General features: G+C 33.9%; 1 protein-coding gene across 6 annotated transcripts in view; it reads left to right on the top strand.

Annotated features, from left to right (window-relative positions):
* Wdfy3 (WD repeat and FYVE domain containing 3) overlaps positions 1-24,036 on the top strand; it is a 250,018-nt gene that overhangs the window by 84,560 nt on the left and 141,422 nt on the right. For 4 of the 6 annotated variants that reach the window (XM_071614398.1, XM_071614399.1, XM_071614396.1 and 1 more), the window contains 4 exons: positions 2,901-3,111; positions 13,071-13,194; positions 18,433-18,486; positions 21,917-22,026. In XM_071614398.1, coding sequence (XP_071470499.1) covers positions 2,932-3,111; positions 13,071-13,194; positions 18,433-18,486; positions 21,917-22,026 — 468 coding nt within the window. In that variant the 5' untranslated portion in view covers positions 2,901-2,931. The remainder of the gene's footprint in view (positions 1-2,900; positions 3,112-13,070; positions 13,195-18,432; positions 18,487-21,916; positions 22,027-24,036) is intronic. The other 2 variants (XM_027939797.3, XM_071614400.1) reach the window with 1 other exon arrangement.

Here is a 24,036-nt window from a genome sequence, read left to right as displayed (position 1 = left end):
CCAAGATACAGAAACCACCTAAATGTTTCTTTATAGATGAATAGATTTTTTAAATAAATGAAGTGAGATTGTATACCTAGCGGAATAATATTCAAAAAATTTAAAAGGAGGAAATCCTACCATTTGCAAAAACATGGGAGAACACACAGGACCTTGAGAATTTATGTTTAGTGTGAAATAAGCCAGTTGCACAAATATAAATACTGTATGATCTTACTTACATGAGGAATCTAACATGGTCAAACTCCTAGAAGCAGAGGGTAGATTGGTGGTTGCCAGGGGCAGGAGTAAAGGGGGAGATGCTAGCAGGTCAAGGGTACAAACTAGTGTACAGCAGTAGTTACAGTACTATAGTTCTATTAAGTGTTCTATTAAAAAAAAATTATATAGTAACCTGTGAGATGATGAATGTTATGAACTTGACTGTGGTAATTATTTCACAGTGTATACATATATCAAAATGTCAAGGAAGTTTGGATACCAGATACCGAAATATACAGTTACATAGGAGGAATAAGTTCTCAAGTTCTGTAGCACAGTAGGGTGACTCTAGTTCACATTATTTATTACATGTTTTATAAAGAATTAGAAGAGAGGAGTTTGAAGCTTCTCAACACAAAGAAATGATAGATGTTTAAGGAGGTGGAAATGCTGGTAACTCTGCTTGGCTTTTTACCCATTGCATATGCATAGCAAATTATTACACTGTGCCCCATAAATATGAAAAAAATACATTTCTTTAAATTTTTTTAAAATTAAAATGTCAAGTTTTATACTTTAAGTATAAGCACATTTTATTTTCGAATTATACCTGAATAGACATAGACCAAAAAGGCAGAGTTAGCCAGTTGTGGTGGCACACCTGTAATCCTAGTGATTCAGGAGGCTGAGGCAGAAGAATCGAGAATTCAAAGCCAGCCTCAGCAACTTGGCGAGGCACTTAGTGACTCAAGGAGACCCTGTCTCTAAATAAAATACAAAAAAGAGCTGGGGATTTGGCTCAGTGGTTAAGTGCTTCTGGGTTCAATCCCCAATACCAAAAAAACCCCAAAAGGGCAGAGTTAATCCTCTCTTTGGTTCACTTGCTTAACTTGGAATGAGAAGCAGATGAGATGGTCTGAGTTTAATTCCTGACTTTTTTTTTTTTTTTTTGACATAGATACATAGACTCCTTTGGAAAGCTTGCGATCTCTTAGTAAAAAGATTTCTAAGTATTAGAGAATCATGAATCCCGTAAGTCCCATTCACAGTCTCTAGATAGGAACAGTGGCTATAGGCTGAGAATACAGCTGTGCATAATCTGAAATGTTAACTAATTTACAAAAATTTCATAGTCCACATCCAATTTTATTTTTGTTCTGAGAATTTTCAGAACTAGACGAGCACATGATAGATTGATAATTTTGTTAATGTTTGGAAGACTTAAATATTTTCCAAGAATGAATATGTTAGATAGCTTTGAATTGGACTGATTTCTATTATTTTGTAGTTAAATGTACTCAGCTCTTAGCCTGTGTGCCCAAGCACTGTGTCCTGCATCTGGGCACTTGAGAATATACTGAGTTCTCTTTGCGCAGTACTCATTCAATACAGACTAGTCAATGACAGAGCTCTAACCAGAGCATATCTTTCTGCTCCTCACCTATGATGATTTACATCCTGCTCTCCTTTTGCAAGGGAGCTAGAGTACAGAAGCATATTCCTATAACCAGATAGGGAGTTCACTAAAAATTCTCAAGTGCAAGTTTGTTTCATTGTTTATTCTTATCTTTTAAAAATCAATAAGGTGTTTATTAAATAAAACTGTATTCTGAAGTACTTTTTCATTTCTTAAGAAATGGCATCTCGTTTGTATAGTTATGCAGCAAAATTAAAAATTAATCTCAAGTTATGACTGCTTCTCTACAGATTATAAAAGCAAATTGCTTTTTATCCAAATTCTGCATATCCATAATGTTCTCCCAGTCTTCCTGGTTCCTTTTGTAATATATCCTGTTTTTGTGTCTGAAATTAGCTAATTGTTGGCACAGTTAGTAGTGGTTGAAAACATCTAAGGATGCTTTCTAAAAGCTCAGTGTTATTGATTCTGTGTATTCTTTAACTCAGTGGTTAGTTTATTTTTTAAATCCAACTCTAGCAAAGGGTAGATTTTACATTATGATTCAATATATGCTCATTCACTCTTACCTGAAATATACTTCATGAAACCATAGTTATCCTTGCCATATGTGGTTCAATATCTTCTATGCTATTATTACTTTTAAAGAAAAAAAAATTCATCACTACTCACAAAAGGAATCAATATAACTTACTTAAGGGTTTTTTGTTTGTTTTGTTTTGAGAAAGTGTTCTTTATTTATGTGATAATTTTTATTGTTTCTTTATGGATTTATAAGATATATTGTGATATTCTTTCACTTAATTTGCACATTTTTAAACTGTAACAAACTGTTCATCAGGCACATGGAATTTACTTATCATCTAGAAAAAACTGTTATAACAATATAGAAGACTTTGGGAGTTTTGAGTTTGGGTATTCTTTGAGGTTAGGGAGAACTTTCTATTTGTTTCATTCTTTTTTACATATACTTAAAAATAAAGTAATATTAATAGCAACATTTGTGATCACTTTGTTGAACTTGATATAATTAACTTTATTAGAAATATTTGTTATTTGTCTAGTTAATGTTTTATATTTTATATAAAATGTAGTAAAGCCAGAAGGAACTTTTAAGTTCCCATAATTCATAATTTGTCATCAGGGAGATTTATCAAAATTAACTTTGCTTATACTAGAGAGAATTTTCTATTTTTAGGACTTTTTATAGGCTTTTAAATGCATGCTCAACCTAGTCAAGGTGGTGACATTTTGACTGTTATGCATTGACATCTTTCTACAGAATTAGAAGTGTTTATCACCAACTAGCCAAGATGAACATGGTGAAGAGGATCATGGGGAGGCCGAGGCAGGAGGAGTGCAGCCCGCAGGACAATGCCTTGGGACTGATGCACCTCCGCCGTCTCTTCACTGAGCTGTGCCATCCTCCCCGGCACATGACTCAGAAGGAACAAGAAGAGAAATTATACATGATGCTGCCAGTGTTTAACAGGGTAAGACCAGGTTCCAAATGTAACTTGCAGGACCGGATGTCCTTACAGGAGTCTTAAGGTAAATGGTAAGTCATAGGTAGAAAAAAACTATAAAATGACATCAATGGGCATGTGTTTGATAAATGGAAAGAAGATGGAAACATTAATCCATTTAAAGAACATACATTTTCTAATTCATGAATTTAGAGTCCTAACTATCTGAGAATGATGAAGGGAGGAGGTGGTAGAGAGGAACTTGAGGAGAGGTGTGGGAGGGTTAAAAATAGCTATTTTTAAAATGGGAGAGGAAACTAATTGTGGACAAGCCTTTATTTCAAGCTCTGTTCTAATGAATCTTTAATTTATATTGGAATCAGTTCTGAGATTTTAAAATTTTGTTTAATTTTTACTCTTTTTTTTTTATTAATGTCATGATATGCTATTGGCTAATGACTCTGTCTTGCCTACATCTCTGGCTCACTAGTCTTACTTGGTCTTTATATTGTTCATTCTGTTAGTCTGTCTTTGTTTCTGAAAATTTCTAGGCACTTTATTTCTCCTCAGTGTCAGTGTTATCGAAGAATGAAATATTGAAACATTGGAAATTATATGTGCAAAGGTGAACATTTTAAGTGGTAAGATGATCTGACTATGTTATTTAGATACCCCTCACCCGCCACACATACTTTTTTTTGGTACCAGGGATTGAACCCAGAGATACTTTAGCATAGAGCCACATCCCCAGCCCTTCTCATTTTAAATTTTGACACAAAGGGTCTCCACTGAGGCTGGCTTTGAACTTGTGATCCTCTTGCCTCACCTCTCAAGTCACTGGGCTTACAGGTGTGCAGCACCACACCCAGTGTGACTCTTCATTCTTAATATTACCCATAAATCATTTATTTTGGGTATATTGATATCCCAGGAAGGGGATTTCTCCAATCTGCCTAGAGTGTATTAGCTTAACTGGTAGTGTTTTCGTATAGCCAAATTGAAGAACTAGGTTGGTACTCATGTTCAGAAAGTTGACATTCACTTAATCTTTAGTTTTCACCGATCAATGATCTTGTCTTCAATTTGCACAAATCCCTGTTCTAATCCCTTTCTCTGTTATTCTTTCCCCCACCTGTACCCTTTCTTGTTTTTTTTTTTTTTTTTTTTTTGCTCCTGTTTCTCCCTGGCTCTATTTCTTCCTTCTTCACTCTTGTCCCTGTTCTTCCTCTCTAGGAATAGCACTGGGTATTAGCAATCACCTTAATTTTCCTGGCTGTAAAATAAGAATATCTACTTTATGAGGTTGTCATAAGGATTAAATAAGATAATATACTTAAGACAATTAATAAATATTTTTCCTTAGGAACTTGTATGTATTATTATTTTTGTTACTGAATTAAAAATAAAAACACTAGAAGACAAAGCAAAGATTATAAACTATTTATGCTAAAGTAATTGTTCACGTTATGTATTACACAAACCAATCTATCAGCTAATGTTGATAGCAGAAGGGGGGGAGATTGACCTTGTGTATTCTGTTTGCTTGTTTTGTCCCTTCATTTATTCTGTTTTGTGTGTTTACAAAGTCATTCAGTGAACTTCTGTCAAATAAGTGTACATTATATTATACTGCACTATGCATTGGCATTTCTAAGATGAAATGTAGTTTCTAATCTTGTAAGGCTGTAAGTATAATATTGAAGATAAACATGTAAATCTGCTATAAGCACATAAGAATATATAAGCACAAAAACAGATAAAACAATTAGAAAGAATGAGTATAACTATAAATGTAGGTACCGTAGTTACTGAAGAGTCTGTAGGGACCAGAGAAGGAAAGTCTTTCTTAAGAATGTGATGGATTAATGAGTTCTTAAAAGATAACCATTAGCCAGATTGGAGATAAACAAGGCTAAATTAACTAAGAAGGTAATAGAAGTTAAATGATTAACTAAGACAAAAGGCAAGAAGCATGTTTATATGTGCCAGCATCCATCAGCCATCTAAAAACCTGATTTTACATCAAGGAAGGCAAAACATAAGACTATTGAGATAGATAGGAAGCAGATCACGATAGCTTTATAAATAATGTTCACGAGTAGAAGGAGCCAAGGCAAGGTTGTCTTATACACTTACAGTTTGGGAAGGTTGGTGATTGTTTTCATCAGTTGCTGAGAAAGAAAGGTTTTAGAGGGCAGATAAGTGTGGGACACTGGGTCAAAATTATTTGTGAGCTTCCATGGTGGAGGTTTTTAACAATAGTTTGGAACCTCCTGTGAGGAGACTTGGCTCAATACATGCTTTGGGGACCCATTAACAAAATGTTGCAGTTGAAACTCTAGAAGGGCAAAAGAGATCACTCATGGCTCATATTGGCAAGTGAGAAGAACAGCAGGCTAAAGATGAACAATGGAGAAATAAATGTTGAAAGAAAGAAAGGGAATCCCTAAAGGATACTGAACAGGAGCTGGTTAATAACAAAACAGAACCAAGAGAGGTTAATGTTTAACAACTTGAGACAAAAATTTAATGAAGAGCAATCAACACTGTCACATATAATAGAACCAGTAAGATGAGGATTTGGTCATGGATTTGTCAGAATTGTAATTCATTAGAGTGGTTTAGCCAGAAAACATTGGAGGAGTTGAGTAGTGAATCTGAGTTGAGACCAGACAGTAAGTATATGCTAAACTTTGAGAAATTAGAAAGAAAGTAGAACATAAGAAATTGATAGAGGTTATCTTGGTCAGTTTGGTGTTGCTATAACCAAATACCTGAAATTGGGTACTTTATTTTTTTAAAAAAGGCTGGAAGGTCCGAACAGCATGGCACTGGCATGCTGGCAAGGGCTGCCTAGCTGTGTTACCACATGGTAGAAAAGCAGAATGGGAGCAAGCTGTATACAGAAGGGACCAAGCACATGAGGCAGCCTCACTTTATAAAAACCCATTTTCCTGAAAACTAATCTAGTTACATGAGACCTGATCCTCTCCTGTGATACAGCATTAATCCAGTTGTGAGGGTGGACCTTCCACTAGACCCCATCTCTTAGTGGTTCTTAACATCTTAGTTCCAGCACATGAACCTTTAAGGTACAAAGCATAGCCAAGCCACAGCAGTGGTGAAGTTGGCAATAAAGGGGGTTTTGTTTACATGTTTATAATGTTTTGCTTTGTTTTGCAAGATGGGAGAGACGCAGGCATACTCTCAAAGAAAAGAGAAGAAACCAGCAGAGCAAGAAATTTGGAAAACTTCAGGAGAAAGTGAAAATAAATTGAGGAAAGGGGGAGCGTGAAGTCAAATTATAGGTGGATGAATGAGCCTTGAACAGGAGAAAGACAGTTTATCCTGTGAGAAAACAGATTTTGCTGGAAGTGAATATAAATTTATATGTTAGGTAGTAAATAAGATCTTGCATGATGACTTTTAAGATTCCTGTTGTCATCAGTAGAAGATGTGGCCTATTAATAGTCTGGAGTAAACAGATTGAATAGGAGACTTATGGAAATTTGTGATGGTTTAGAATATCAATATAAGAGAATGCAAGAGACACCCAGAAATAAGAGATAGTTGAACAAGAGCAACAAAAGAATCCATTAGTTTTGAGGGTCTAGTGAACATTAAAGATAATAAATTTATGCTGGATCTTATCATACAAATCTCTTGTAGAACAAGAGAAGGGAAATGCCTGATTTATTGGGACTGAGATTTTGCTGGGCTGGTGAAGCAGATAGACAGAACTGGAAGGAAGGAACAAAGAGATTAGTTTACATATCATCAATGGGCATGTGTTTGATAAATGGAAAGAAGATGGAAACATTAATCCATTTAAAGAACATACATTTTCTAATTCATGAATTTAGAGTCCTAACTATCTGAGAATGATGAAGGGAGGAGGTGGTAGAGAGGAACTTGAGGAGAGGTGTGGGAGGGTTAAAAATAGCTATTTTTAAAATGGGAGAGGAAACTAATTGTGGACAAGCCTTTATTTCAAGCTCTGTTCTAATAAATCTTTAATTTATATTGGAATCAGTTCTGAGATTTTAAAATTTTGTTTAATTTTTAATCTTTTTTTTTTTATTAATGTCATGATATGCTATTGGCTAATGTGCAGTTTAAAGTAGTTTTGTTTTTTCAGACTTATGAACATTTGCAAGACAATGATATGTTTAGAGCAATTATAGGAATAATCGTTTGTAGCTTCTCCCCTTTATACTGGGGTCAGAACCCAGGGCCTTGCATGCTATGCAACTGCTCTCTGTCACTGAGCTATACCTATAGCCCTGTTCTCAGCTCTTAACATGAATTATTAAGTAATATCCCACATATATGTCTCCCATGTATTGCATCAGTTAGGTTTTCACAATTAAAGTGAGTCTTGATTTGTGCTTAATGGTGAATAAGCCATAATATTGCTAGACCTGTGCATCTATAGGATAGTTTTTAAAGTATGATTAATTGTTATTTCAGTGTATGATGTTTGCTTTTTACATGAGTTAGGAAATGACATGTGTTGACTACTTTCTTTGGGTCAGGTTTCATGCTGGGTTCTTGAAATGCCTCCTGTGGTCTTCATCACAGCCCTACCAGGAGGCTGCTGCTGTCTTCCCTCCCACTGATTCTCTCAAACTGAAAGATTATGGTGGTATATGAGAATAAGCTGAATAATATTTATTCAGAATTCTAAAAAATAATAAGCTTTTAGTCCCAAGAACAAAAGCTTATACAGAAAATACTTGGTTTAAACTTATTCAAAATGAATAGCCTTTTAGCTATCTAAAAATCCATTTACTACCAATGTTAATTACCTTAGTATTTGTTATCACACATCATTATGTATTTTAGAAATAATCTAGATCTAGATCTTTAAGAGAATCTCCTTGTTTTTTAACTTATTTCTGATTTGTATGTGAGAAACATTTAAATTGAATACAGTGTTCTTTTTTAAATTCCTTAGAAATAATCTTTACTTTTTAAATTGTTAGATTTGGAGGGAAGATACTGAATTTTATAATTAATCAATGGAGCTCCAAAATCAGAGGAACTATTCTGTTATAGCTTTATTACTTATTATATAAGATCAGTACAGTTGATAAGTTGAGTATGGCTTCAGACTGTGCAACACGGCACTTGCTGGATTCACCCCTGAAATGCTCAACGATTCTTCCTGACTTGCTGGAAAAACTGGATGGAAAAGGCACCAGTGCAAATGAGAACGCATGTTCTATGGTGTGAGTTAGGCATTATTTCTTCTCCCTTCAGTTTGTGGTCCTCAGAAGTAAATAAAAAGGGAAAAAAATGTAAGATGAGAGAAAGTCTTAACCGATTTACAGTATGAAATAATGTAATTACATCTTAATTATTAATTTTTAGCATTATTATTCATAGCAAGGACTAATGATAATCAATACCCAATAACTGAATTTTGGAAACTATAAAAATTTAAGAAATAAACTTCTATTTTAGAAAAGTTTGTTAATATTCCAGCCTGTCTTTTAAATTTTTGTTGACTACCATCATTCAGTAACAAATATTTCTTGAACCTCTATTTGATGCACCATGAATTTGCTTTGAGAATGCCAAAAATAGTTGAAGAGTTGCCAGGAAATTTTCCGAAATTTATTAGGGGAGTTTTAAAAGTGACCCGTTTGTGGGAGCTGAGAAGGTAGCTCAGTGGTAGAACACTTGCCTAGCATCTGGAAGTCCCTGGGTTAATCCCCTTCCTTCCAGAAACAAAACCAAAACAAACTATATAAAACAAAACAAACCATGTTGTCTCTGAAGGGGAACAGTATGTTACAGTGATAGGATTCATACAAAGTTTAATTGAGAAAATACAGTATTGACTGATTAATAGCCCAGCTTAGAATCAGACAGACCTAGTTTTAAATTCTGTCTCTGCCACCTCCTGGCTTAAGTTAGCTTCCCTAACCTTTAATTTCTTTACCTATAAAATGTGGATACTAATATCACCTATTGTATAGGATTTTATAAGATTTAAATGACATATCAAATGCTTGAATAGTACTATGCACATTGCAAGTGCTTATTATATGGTAATTATTTGCATTTTTATAGAATGTGCTAGAAGGTATTTTTGTTTCTTAGTACTGTGAGTTGTGAGTGTCACAAATCATATTACAGAATCATCCCTTTTCAGTTGAATGTGTTGGTTGACTCCTCTTGCCCAGCTTTCTCCCCTGACAGATGAAGAAACAACCAAAAGGGAAGTTATTCCTGAAAATGAGAAGTAGAATTCAGCTATGCTCCATCCCCTGTGACAGACACTTATGTACATGTTGGAGGCTTTTGTTTAGTTGGTGAAAACATACCTAGTATTTTAAAATTTAATCATTGAAATCAGTTGCAAAAAGTACACTCTTTTTTTTTTTTTTACTACATTATTATTACAGTCAGCATTATCAGATTTAGATTTTAGTTCCAGTATCTCTCCAGCCTTATTTTGTACCACTTCCCCTCTCATACAGAGTGTTCCAACCTGACCAGCCTCTTTTTAGTTCCCAACACTCCAGGCTCCTTCCCACATGGAGGTCTTACCCAGCTCTGGAAACCTCTTTCCTTGTCCCATCATCGTCAGGCATCACTGTCGTTCACCCAAAGACCTCTTTGCACAATCTTTTTCCCACTTCAAGCATTCTGTTTTTAGTTACCCTGTTTTACTTTGTTCATTACACAACACTGTCTTAACAAAGTTTTAATTTCAGTAATTTTTTTTTTTTGGTACCAGGGATCAAATCCAGGGCCTCACACATGCAAAAACACATGCTCTATCACTGGATTTTACCCCCACCTAATTTTAATATCTAAACGAACTTGCTAAACATTTGTCTTCTGTACTAAAATGTAAACTCCATGAACAGTGGAATATTTGCTTTATTTACCCTTGTATTCACAACTCTTAGAATACTGTTTGGCACATAAATATTTGCAAATGCATAAGTGCATGAACCAGTGGTGTGTGTTTACTACACTAATACTGTTATGTCATAGAACAGTGCTTGTTCATTTTTAGATTAGCAAATAGAATGTAGTTCTTATCTTTAAAAAATTTTTTTTACAGAAAATAAGAGTAAATATTAGAGTTTGTGAGAAAATTTAGTTGCAGTTTCAACAGTGTATTTGCCCAGCATAAAGACTGCTTGAATAACCAATATTCTTATAATGCACAAGAATTAATTATTTGTTTTATAAAGTGGTCTTAATTCTTACAAATAAAATACTTCTTAATTCTTGTTTTTAAAATTTTTTTTAGATTTTGATGGACTTTAATTTATTCATTTTTTAAAAATTAATATGCGATGCTCAGAATTGAACCCAGTTCCTCACACATGGTAGGCAAGTGTTCTACCACTGAGCCCCAGCCCCAGCCCACTTCTTACTTCTTAAGAGCAAAATATGATACACATCAATAGACTATGAATAATAGGAATATTTATAAACAACTCCATTAAAAAGATACATATTCATTTTTGCATAGAGTAGAACTCAAGCATGTGTCATCTTTAGGCTTTTCAGTTTTACCTACAGTTTGTTAAAGAATATGAGTCTTATTTAGTGGATGATAGGTTAACTCAACCACACAGCACATATCAAAATAGAAAAAAAAATTACTAAGCAATTCTTCTTCTCCTCCTCCTCCTCCTCCTCCTCCTCCTCCTCCTCCTCCTCCTCCTCCTTCCTTCTTCCTTCTTCTTCCTCCTTCCTCCTTCCTCCTTCCTCCTTCTTCTCCTTCTTTCTTCTTCTTGTTTTTTTTTTTTTTAAACATTCCTGGGATTGAACCTAGGAGCATTCAATCAGTGAGCCACATCCCCAGCCATTTTTATTTTATATTTTGAGACAGGGTCTCACTAACTTGCTTAGGTCCTCTCTAAGTTGCTGAGGCTGGCTTTGAACTTGCAATCCTTTTTGCCTTAGCCTTCCAAGCAGCTGGGATTACAGGTGTGCACCACCATGCCCTGCTCATTGAGTAGTTCTTGAAAAACACATTTATTTGTTTTTTGAGATTAGTGAAAACTGCTCCTTTGTTAACTTAATTGAACAGACTGGATTCCTGGACAAAGGGAATTGTTTTAGTGTTTTCAACTTAATTTGAAGGAGTTTCTAGGAACCATAGTAGTACCTGTTATAAAGACATAGGAAACGGTCTCTATTAAAGGATATTATGCTATTTTCATATCTTTTTATTAAGATCTTTGGGAGAATTTTTTTATATTATGATATGACAAATATAAATACTTTCTTAAATACATTTTTTTCTTATCTTTGTGAACAGTGCGATTAAATTTTTTCTCTTTTTGTTTATTGGAGCCAAAACTCATGACCAAAGCATGAAAAACATAGAGGTCTTTTTGGTCTTTTATTTAATTTTTTTAATATTTATTTTTTAGTTATAGGTGGACACAATATCTTTATTTTATTTTATGTGGTGCTGAGGATAGAACCCAGTGCATCATTCTGAGCCCCAGCCCCAGCCCTGGTCTTTTATTTTTATGTAGTCTTTTTTTCCCAGTCCATGTCTCTAGCTTCAGGGTTGGTTTTTTGTTTGTTTGTTTGTTTGCATATTAGTTTTATTTTCTTTCTTCCTTTCTTCATATGTTCCCATGTTATCCTCCAGTGCTACCTGAATATTGTCTGTAACTAGGTTGTGGGGGCAGCCAAAGTAGAAACACATAATATCTAGGGAACATTCCTACAAAAGAAAAGGAGGTAGTTTGGGAAGGAATATGAACATGAATAAATTGGGTTTCTTGGCTTTAGGGACATTTGGACAGTAATAAGAATACAAAAAGAGCATTGTAGTGGAGAGGTGTTTAATGGCTCTAGAAAGAAATTCCTTTCAGTTGTGAAAAACACTTTAAAAATAATATTTTATGGTACTTCTTGATATATAGCCATTAAAATACCATTTCCTTTCCTATGATGGCCCATCCAGGTTTCATTTTCTTATTCTCTTTGCTGAACCAATTCCCACTTTATCTTTAAGAATTGTTTATTCTAAAGGTCATTTGTCTTAAGATTTTGTGAAAACAATTTTAAGAGTCTTCTATTTATTTCCTTTATTCCTCTCTTTTTCACAATAGTCTTATCTTAGAAATTATTGTATTTAGAATTTATCAATTCTGAGATACACAGTGAAGTTAGTGAATTCTCTATTCAGCCCAAGACTTAGCAGTAGATCATTCTACACTTTTTCCTTCACACTGTGTCCGATTACCATTGACGAACCTTGAACCTTATCCCTTTCTGTAAGTTCTCATTTTAGGTTTCCTCAGACAAGGGTTGTATTTTCTAAAGTTTGTCATTGAGATTGATTCAGATTTTGTAGAAAATGTCTTTTTTTCCTCATTAGTGTTTCAAATAGTTCATAAAATACAGAGTCTGTGTACACAAAAAGCAAACAAAGTATAAGAATTACATTATGATGACCTTTAAAATATGCGATGGATAGCAGAAAAATTCACTTTAAAAAATTTCTAACTTTTGCTACAGTAGAGAGGTAGTCAGTAATTATTTCTGTATGATTTCAAGGGCAATGTTTTCATTTGTCTCTGTAGCAAGAAAAATATATTTTTACAGTTTTTAGGGTAATATCAGTAGGCAAATTTTAGCTTTTTTTTTTTAACTCCCCTAGATATATAGATGATGCCTTTTAGATTTCATTTATTTAATCACATATTTTATTTATTTAATCATATATTAAATAAATAAATAAAGGTCCACTGTCTTTTCTTCTCATAATCATATATAATTTATTTAATCATATATTCAACAAATTATTTAATACTTATGAGAAAATGTTTCTAGATGTGATCTATTAAAAGAGGTATGTTTTAAACATAATCAGACCCAAAGTTACTGTGTAATTATACTATGTGACTTGATCTTCAAGTTATGCCTAACTTTGAAATTCACAAACATACACAAAAAGATAATAAGACTTCATTAAAATTGTTCTTTCTCCATAGGTTTTTGGAAATGCTCCGCCAAATACAATGACAGAAAAGTTTTCTGATCTTCTGCAGTTCACAACCCAGGTCTCACGACTAATGGTGACAGAAATTCGAAGGAGAGCATCAAACAAATCCACAGGTATTACAGAAGCCAGAAAAACCAGATTTATTTGAATAAGCAGGCAATTCTATTCTTTCTTTATTTTTTGTTGGTGCAATTCTTTAAAGTGCTTCTATGGTTAAATAGAAAGTAGACTGTTTTCTGAGCACATGGATTTTGCTTAGCAGTTCCCCTACCTATTCTGTGACATTCTTCTGTTGGTTTCAAGGTCTACTCTAAAATAGAGTAGTTCTACTTGAAGCTGCTCTTCTTGGACCACTACCACCTCCACTACAACCCTTTTAACCACTGTCTTTCCTTTTCATAAATCCAAATTCCTTAACAATGCTCCAGGCAAATCTGTGATTTTTGCCATGTGTTTTTTGGCATATACTTTTTTTAAAAAAATTTCTTGTTCTTTTTCTGTATTTCAACCAGACTGAGCTGAGTATAATCCTCAAACATGTCTGTAATTTTCTTTTGGTCCTTATAATGCTCATAAAGAAGTGTGCTGGGAGGTCTACTCAACACAGCTGAGTTTGCATTTGGGTGGAGCGATACCTCTGCCCTCTTCTCCATCCCCTGTTGCTCTCATCCCCAGTAGAATAATATGAGAGCCATTCCGTCAGTAGGAAACACATAAATTGCTAAGCTGGCTGTTTGCATACTACATTGGTTTACTTGTTGGACATGTAAAGGAGCTGTTTGAAAATGCTAGCTATCTAGTCCCAGAAGACTATTGAGTGGGAGCTACCTCTGTCATGGGAAATGGAGCTTGGGTATAGCCCCCGCTGTGGGGAGATGTTGAGTGTCTTAGCTAGTTCCTTCTCCAGGCAGCCCAGCTGAGTTCTCGAGGATTTTGGATAAACTTCAACTGTATTATGTCAATCCCTTGTTCAGTGAGAGTCAGATTCTGTGTTGGATATGATCTTATCTCAGAACCTAAAGTGTAATTTCTCTATTATATTCTGGATTTCTGAGTTTTTCTGAAGCTATCTAGATTCTCTATTTTCTGGGAGCTGCTAAACTTTTTTTTTTTTTTTATCTAGACACTTTTGGAATCTTTGTTTCTGTTGTTCTAAAATTTCATGATAACATGCCTAAGGGTATGCCTATTTTTATAGATTATGCTGAATACTCATTGGGCCCTTTCAGTCTGGGACTTTATATCCTTTAATTTTGGGAAAGTTTAATGATTTTTTTTAAAAATAATATCCTCCCCTCTGTTTTCTCTTTCTTGTCAGATGTTTTTCTTAGACGATCCTCATTTTATTATCTTTCCTCTTATTTTTTTGTCTTTTAACTACTTTTTAAGAAAACACCTCAATTTTATCATCTAGCCCTTCTATGGAGTATTTTTCACTTGTGACATTATATTTTTTTCATTTCTAAGAGTTGTTTTCTTTATTGGTTTCGAGTCTCTCATGGGTGTATTTTCTTCTATGTGAGCTCTCTCTCTGTCTCCCTCTCTCTTTCTCCCTCCCTCCCTCCCTCCCTCTATTTCTTTTGACTTTGATGGTAAAGAATGTCCTCATATCTCATTCATGACCATCCATTCTTATATACAAATGGAGCGTATGGGTAGCCTTTTAATTATGGGTAAAGCTTGCAACTCTGACTTCTGGATAAGGTAATCTTGCCTGGCTGTTTTTTAAAATTTTTCCCCTGATACAGGTGAATTTCTAGAGAATTGTCCAGTCTCTGCTTAGATAATACATAGCATATTGGAAGCCAAGTCGGAGGAAAGTTTGGGGAACCTCAACATTCAGTATATAAGTTTTTTTCCTGTGTGTCCATAATGTTTGTAATATATCCCAATGCAAACTTCTTCTCTTACCCTTTCCATTGAATAAACCTCCAGTCCACTGCCCATGTGGTAGAGTCCAGGGGCTCTAACTTCTATGAAACATGCTTTCCACCAGTCCTTCCCTGTGTAGTTTCATACTTGCTTCTTCTTCCAAAGGTATCTGGTACTGTCAGTTCCTGAGCTTTTCCACAGTGGTTCCTTTTTCACTTTCCCTGAGCATTGCTCTAAGATTCTAGAGTTTGTTGAAATCAGTTACCACTAATCTCTTCTATTTTAGCACCCCAAATGTTGTTTCTCTCATTTTTCCTGTTTTCTTTGTACTTAGAGATTTTTGCCTTTTTTAAAAAGAAAATTCCCATTATGACCGTTTTAGTGGATATATCAGTCTACCCAGGCTAATGGAACAAAGTTCCATGGATTTAAATAGTAAGAATATATTTTCTTACAGCCTTGGGAGTCTGGAAGTCCAAGGACCAGCTGCCAGCATTGTTGGGTTCCAGAAAGGGCTCTCTTCCTGGCTTGTAGACTATCACCTTCTCACTGGGCTCACATGAAGGAGAAAAAGAGGGCAAGCCCTCTGGCATCTTTTCATAGAAGGAGACTATTCCAATCATGAAGGTCTTACCCTCCTGGTGATATTTTACCCTAATTACTTCCCATAGGCCCCTCCTTTAAATGTCATCACATTGGAGTTTATGGCTTCACATATGAATTTTTGGTCTATATCCATGGCATTTCAGGAAAGAAGAGAAATAAATGCATATGTTCATCTTAACTGGAACCTGTTGTGCATATGTTGATTTAATAGCCATTAAAATGATTTCAGATTGAGGATTAAATCCCTTATTGAGAAGTAATACATTATATGAATTGGTTATAGATTTTAAAGTGAGTTGGTTTTAATTATATTTGCAGTCCTTGAAACAAATCTAATGAATGGTGGTAAAATGAAGTATGTGTCCCTGTTTTCTCCCTTTTCCAGCTAAAATGAAATTACATCTGCCTTTGTCTTTCCTGATCTCAGTTACTCTGATAGAAGTGAAAATTTGGTATATAAGATTAGTATTTTATGCTTAGTTAGTTACTTTAAACAGATTATATAAAGGAAAATTTCTCTGTCACACATTGTCTCCAGTTTTTTTCTTTTTGGGTGACATTCTAGATTAGAAAATAATTTCTAATAGTTTATTTTTTACTTCTCTCTCTCTTTTTAAACACCCAATCTGCACGTCTGTAGAGAGAAATTTTGCTACAGTAGAATTTTGTTTTCTTAACTTCTTTTATGATTTTATACTAACAGGGTTATTTTTAGGTGTACCAAAAGATATCTTAAATAGAGATGTCTTGTTGTAACTTATAGTAATAGTTACACAAATATTTTCTTAATTTTTATAATTATACTCATAGAAAGTTGCCAAAATAGTAGTATTCTATGCCCTTCACTTGCCTGTCTTTATTTTTTAACATATATTTTTATTTATTTATTTAGGTAGGAGGTAGGTAGGTAGGTGCTGGGGATTGAACCCAGGGCCTTGTGCATGCAAGGCAAGCACTCTACCAACTGAGCTATATCCCCAGCCCCTGTCTTTATTTTTGACATCCTACTACGGGGGATTTTTAATTCATGTTTTTTTAGTTGTAGACGCACACAATACCTTTATTTTATTTATTTGTTTTTATGTGGTGCTGAGGATCAAACCCAGTGCCTCATACATGCAAGGCAAATGCTCTACCAACTGAGCTACAACCCCAGCCCACTACTGAGGATTTTTAAGATACAATTTTTTATATCATGTAATTTGTAGTTTTAAACTTTTGAACTTCATTTAGATTCTTACAAGATTCACTTCATTGTGTTACTTCCTCATGAGAGAAACCTTTCCTAATCACTCTTTGTCAAATAGTTCTTCTAATCGTCTATGTATTCAGTCACTTGTGTATCATTTTTGGCTTTGTCATCATCTTATGATATTTACTTATTTTATTGTCTGTTGTGTTCACCATGTATCACTAACATCTAGAAGATGCTCGTCACATATTAGGTATTTGATAAATTTTTACTGATTTTTGACATAGGATTTTTCTGCCTGCCCCCTCTCTGATGCTTTGAGAAAGAGCCAGCCTTACTGATTTTTAAGGGAAGAGTATAATTCTGGATATCTCTTCAGTTGGCCTTAAAGAACTCTGGTTACGGGAATCCTTATTCTTTCATTTTTAATCTTGAATGCTGGAAGATTTTTTTGGTCAGTGTCATAAAAAATATTTTAATGGAAGTATAAATAAATTTCTAACTTTTTAGGATTTAGGTACATCCTAAGTCATCTATCTCTTTGATATTTTATTTATTTATTTATTTATTTATTTATTTATTTATTTATTTATTTATTCATTCATTTTTATCATGGTTGAGAAACACATGATATAAGATCTATTCTCTTAACTGTACAGCATTGTTAAGTACCATGCTATATAGCAGTCTCCAGAACATTTTCATCTTGCTTGACTGAATTATATTGATTGCACAGTAACTCCTCATTTCCCTCACTCCCAGTTTCTGACTTCCAGCCACTATTCACCTTTCTGCTTCTGTGAGTTTGACTACTTTAGATAACATATACAGTTTTTTATATTTTATTTTATGGGTAGTTATCTTTGGAAGGAATTTTGTCATAATTTACAGTCACCATAATTTTTCTCTAAAAAATGAATCCTCTTTATTCCTTTGGAAATTGACTATATTTGTTTTGTACCAGGACAAGTTTTCTTTTCTAGGACTCTTCTGAGTTTGGTGTGGAAATCTTGTATGTGTCACTGAATCACCACCCACATAGTCTTTGTCAAATCCCTTCTAACTAGATATTTCAGACAGAACCAGGTGTGCCAACAATTCTGCTGTTTAAATCTATCAGAAGTTAGAAAAAAGGGAAAAATTTTTGGGAATATCAAAAGCAAAATGAATACATGGATTCTCGATTATACGTTAGAATATCTTCACAATTTTCTCTTTTTTCTCCTTTTAATTCTTTCTTGGTTGTTGCCTCTGTGTGACTTTTGTTATAAATATAAAGTGACTGTCTTAAATTAATTTGAGGAGACATCACATAAAACATAATTGGCTGTGTTGTACACAGATTTCTCTCCACTAAAATATCTATATTTTTAATTTATTTAATCTATTTATGAGTTATTAAGTTCTGCTATATTGATTCTGCTTAATTCTAAAGGTATATGGTCAATTTATATTAGTAAAGCAGAAAATTCACACCTATATAAAAATAGAATCTTGAGTTTATTATTAATGACTTTGCTACTTGCGAGGAAGCTCTATTAAACCTAGTGGTGCAATTCCCAGTAGATGGCACCTCAGTAATGAAAGCCTAGATGCTGTTGACCACAGTACTCCTATGATGGGATTGGTGGAATGTAGCGAAGCCCCAATTAGACAACCTAGCCTTTTTTTTTTTAAACAGAAAAACTCTGTACCCTGCTGCCCTCCAAGGATTTCAGAGCCACAACACCTTCAGGTAATTTAATTCCCAAGGTGTGGTCATGTATCAAGTAAAAAGAAGCATGAAAGCTATGAGTTCTAATACTGTTTTCTGACTAATGTTTGGAATTTATTTTGGAAGGGTAGATCTGCTTAGGACTTTGTTTCTTCATTAATATGAAAGGAGTATAATAATACTATTGACATGTCTCATACCATCATCCTGAGGCATGAAAGAATTATGGTATTGCACTTGTTATTAACAAGTTTTGCATTATGATCATTCTGAATGCTGTCTAGCTGAACTCACTTATAATCTTTCAGTGTAGGCTGGAAAATTACATTTGTCTTTAAATTGTCTACATTTTAATTTATTTAATCTATTTATGACCTCTACTAACTCTATTTCTATATTTTTCATTTTAACTATCAAAATGAAGTATGAAAGCTAAAGCTTGAGTCAAATGATTGATGCTTCTGAAGATGAATTAACATTAATGTCTTTCATTAACACAGAGCCTTTGCTTAAATCATTACTTAAATTTGTATTTGTTACATATTATTGAAATTAAAAGATCTTAATGCAATGTGATTATTCCAGAAGTGCTTTTTTCCCTCGGATTTAAGAACCTATATGATTTATAGAAGAGTTACTTAAAATTTCTTTTTTATATTTCTTGTTTTGCTTTGTTTTTCCTTTTTTTGTCCTGCTGGGGACCAAACCCAGAGAGCCTTGTGGATGCTGGGCAAATGATGCACCACCAAGCTACACCTCAGACTGTACATAATTTTTTTAAGACCATGTTTTTTTTAATATTTATTTTTTTATTTGTAATGGACTTTATTTTGTTTATATGCAATGCTGAGAATTGAACCCGGTGCCTCACACATGCTAGGCAAGCACTCTACCACTGAGCCACAACCCCAGCCCAAGACCATGTTGTTTTTTGTTTTTAAGCACTGCTTTAAATGCTAGTATTTATGTATTTTGAAAGTGACCAGCTTACCTAATTTAAAATGAAAAGTTGGAGATCTTTGAGATATTCTGAATGACAGCATAATTAAATTGGTGGGTAAAAGTAAAAGTGGTTCTTCTGAATACACTTCTTATGTAAAGATAGATAGGTCAGTGGGGTTTGGGACTCACCTACATCAGTTGGCCACAGTGGTGTCCAAAAAGCTTTATCTAGATGAGCATGAACACATAGCTAGCTAACAGGAGTGCATGCTTCTGCTTATGTGATCTTTCCAGCTTCTCTTCAAGTAGAATAATTGGTAATATTAAGTTGATAAAGATACTAAAGGGGTACATATGAATGATTATAGTATTTTGGTTCTTTTTGGTTTATTTTACTATATTGTCTTATCAGCCAACAATCTGTGCAGCATGTTATAATGTTTAATAGAATATTGCCTTTCTAACTATCATTTGTCTTCTTATCTTGTTGAATCCCTTTATGTTGATTGACAACTAAAACAAAAATCTCCACGTACTTAAACTATAAATACCCACCATTGAACAGATAATGAACTATTTTAAAGCAAAAGGGCATTTTTGGTGTTTTGGTTCTCAAAATAAGGTTGCTTCCATTGTTTATATTTTACAGTCTGTTGAATAATAATAAACGTCCATAATTGCACAGCTTTTTTTTTAAGTTAGTATTGTTAACTTGTTCAAAATGTGCCTTAACTATGAGTTTCTAGCTTCTTGAACCCCCAAAATAATTGTTTTGCCTTTTTTCTTACAGTATATCTGTAGAATTTAGATAACCCAAAATATTTCTTTCTTTGTATTACTCCCCTTAATCTTTCTTACCCATATTAAGCCCAAACTCTTGGTGTGTATAAGAAGTTGAGCTCAGTGTGTCCTTCTGTTATAATCATTCCTTTGGTCTAGTTAGGTTTATTCATTCAGATGTGCTGTCTATATGCAAGTAATGTGCTAGATACCAAGGATTTACAGTGAACGAGGTTTACAAAGAGTCTAATCATGGTGTTTATTTTCTAGATAGGGATGAGAGACTATAAATTAGTTAATACAAGAAAACAATAACCTCAACACTTAGGCGATATTAAGGTATTAGAAATAAACCAGGCTTCTGTTGCCTTCCCTCGTTTCCTGTAATTTTTATTAATCACTATCTTTATCTCTTATAGACTTAGATTGCCTAGATTCGAATATGAGTTCACTGACTAGTTATGTGGCTGTTGGCGAATTGCTTATCCTCTCCATTTCTCGATTTATGTTGGAATGAGGGGTATATTAATAGAAAATAACTCAAGGTTTTTGTGAAGATTGAGTTAAATGCACAAGTACTTCAATATAATTTAATTATAATTTAGACTCAATAAAATAAGCTATTTTAAAAGTTGTCCCAGTAAAATGTTTTCTCAAATGGAAGCATATAAGGAAATAATGTCTGTATAGAATCATATATAGGTCTTGTATTCAGTTATCTAATAAAGTACTTTTGAATGGGTTAAATTGAAGAAAAATTACATCTAAGCCTCTAAATTTTACTGCTTCTATTTTATGAAGTTAAGTATACATCAGTGTCTTTCAGGCATAGTGAACAGTTTGGACTTATTTTCTGATAACTTTAATTCATCTTATAAATCAATATAAATATTGGAAAACTGTGTAGATAAAATTAAGTGCATGTTTAGAATTTGTTCATTTTTTCTTCTCTAAAAACATAACCAGCTAAATTTGCTCACTCAACAACAGTTCTGTGCATGACTTTCTCTTATATCTCTGTTTCTCTATGCCTGCTGTCAGCCTCTCAGGTTTTACCTAGGTAGACTCTTCATTTTATTTCCTTTCCACCAGTCCTTGTTCTTCCAGTTTGCCTTATGCATTACAGCTAGATGGGTAGTCTTAGAATAGCCCTTTCTAATTTGCCCAGGAAACTGTATTTGTTCTAAGAGTCAGCCATAGCCCTTACTTTGCTTTCTTTCATAATCAGGTGTCTATTTTTTTTTTTAATCACTGCTGTTGATATTAGGCTCTGCCTCTGAACATATGCTCTTTTACAACAGTGTTAACACAGTTCTTGGTCTTGATCCGTGTTCAGCAGGCTCATTCCTCTAGCCCCACTTGTTCCAGTGCCTTGCTTCTTCTCTCCATGCCTTTTAGCCCTCCCATTTCTTGGACTAACATGTACATGTTTTCCAGGCAGATTTAATTCTTATTTCACCCTTTCCCATGACTCTTGTTGATTAGTTTATGTCATTCTTTTTGCTAAAATATATATAGGTTGACTTTCACATTTCTGTATTAGTGAGGTTAGTTTTTATGTATACCATTAAAACATCATAATTTTAAATTTTTTTCATAGAGTGTGTGATAGTGCTGATATAAGAAGGATCAGCTTAGTAAATGATTATTTTCTTGGTAGATTTTTAAGAAGAACTTTTTTATAATTGATTTTACCCGCAACCTAATGGCTTTCTCTTTGGTTTTATAGAGGCTGCAAGTCGGGCCATAGTCCAGTTCCTGGAGATCAATCAGAGTGAAGAAGCCAGTAGAGGCTGGATGCTTCTGACAACAATTAATTTGTTGGCATCCTCTGGTCAGGTCAGTTTTTAGTTTTCATTTTTTGACAAATGTACTCTTTGTTATCTTCTTGTGGGATTTTTTTTTTATTAAGTTGATCATTGTATCCAAATAAGATAATATGATTGGCCTTTGTGTTCTCCTAACTCTTCTAAAACATTACTTCGTGTTTCTTATAATCTCTGTGACAAGCTTAACTTAGTATTTTATGTACTTTATTCATGACAAAATGCATGACTTAGAGGAGTGGTTTCTATCTTTGTCATAACACAAAAATCTGATGCCGTCTTTACAGCATGCTAGGCAGAGTTGGACTATTCATGGCTAGAGGCAAGTACCCTAGGAGCTCTGGGTTCATCAGGCCTAGACCAACACTTGTATAACCTGTGTTAGGGAAACTAAGGTAGAAAATCACTATTCATCTAATTCCACTCAGCTGGTAAGTTGTGAATGACACAGAAAATACTGTAAAATGTTTTTGGTATTAATAGAAAATAGGAGATATTGACATTTTCAGGATAATGGATTTTCCCTTCTCACTTGATTTATTCTAGAGATTGCTTTTTATTTCCTTTAAGTCAGTTTTAAGTATCTGACATGGTACATCTTACACATACTCTTTATGAGCCATTTAGACACCTGATTTTTGGTCTTCAATATTGTTGGAATGAAGGAGGTTTATTTGTAGGAAGATCCAGAGTGAATTACCTATAAAATTCAGTACCAGTGTTGGACATGTCTATTGTCCACATTACAGCAGAGTTTAAACACCTCACATCATTTAATAAAGGTGACTATGACACCTATTATAATTAGTGCTCCATGCAGAAATAATATATACTTTTTATTTACAGTATCCTGAAATTAGTCACTAGCCCTAAAGTAGTTAGCACTTGGAATAGTCTCTTTCTGTTTATTCACTATTTTATTTCTTTGTGTGTTTTACTCAGGGAATCGGCAAGAGCAACTTGTCCTTGTTTTCTTGGACTTTCCACATTTTAGCATAGAAACCCCTTAGTTCCAGGCAAATAGAAATGGTGGTTCACCCTACATAAACTGAGATAGTCCAGTTTTCAGATATCAGTCACTGTGCTGGATAACTAACAAAATCCCAATTCTATTTCTACTTATTGTGTAAGTGCCTCTGTGCTGCTGTATCAAAATTTGGTTTGAAGTAACATATGTTATTGAAACTTCAAAATTTAATTTAAATAATTACTATTGATTTAATGTGTTTAATATGAAGTTTTTAATTGAAATATTTCTTAGTTTTATTCATATTTTCTTTAGATGTTTTCTCTCTCCTTCTCATTTGTGAGCAGATTGTGTCCTTTCATGATACCTAACAACATTAGAAACTCAGTAGTGTGGATTATCCTAAACTTGCACAAATACACACCCCTAAAAGTATAAGAAAAGAATTAGGAGAAACCAGATCACTTACAACAATTATCAGTGTTGCCAAATACTAGTTGGGATGCCAACCTATACCTTAAATCTATCTGTGATAAGATGAAAATAAAAAAAATTACTGCTTTGCTTAATGGGAAAGGGAAGCTAGTAGTATTCTTAAGTGGAAAATGATACATTTAAAAGCAAATATACTGTTATACTTTGAGCTGCTTTTTTTTTTGTTGTTTGTTTGTTTGTTTGAGTGCCATTTTTCTGCTGACAACAGTGAGATACAGAGATGATGGAAATGTGGTCCTGACTCAACATACAGATGACAGAGATGAAAGCGAGAAAGATAGTACCATAAAATATAATAATGGCATATGTTTAGTGCTATTAAAATAGAAATGTGAGAGTAGAACTTTTTTAAAATAAGAGTAGGAGAAATAATGAGGAATTAAAGGGAATGTTTGAGACATAGCAGACACTCTAACTAAAAATTGTGGTGGCAAGTGATAATAAATGGTAGTTGGATAGAGCAGGGACTTAGTATTCTTGAGGCAGAAAATAATATTGGATATTTAGAAAGAAGCTAGGTTTTTCAAGGTATTGTTCCTGAAGCTCATTCTCCTCTCCCTC

The sequence above is a fragment of the Marmota flaviventris genome, chromosome 7 (genome assembly GCF_047511675.1).
Source record: "Marmota flaviventris isolate mMarFla1 chromosome 7, mMarFla1.hap1, whole genome shotgun sequence".
Classification (NCBI taxonomy): Eukaryota; Metazoa; Chordata; class Mammalia; order Rodentia; family Sciuridae; genus Marmota; species Marmota flaviventris.
This window is presented reverse-complemented; position numbering and strand designations above follow the sequence as displayed.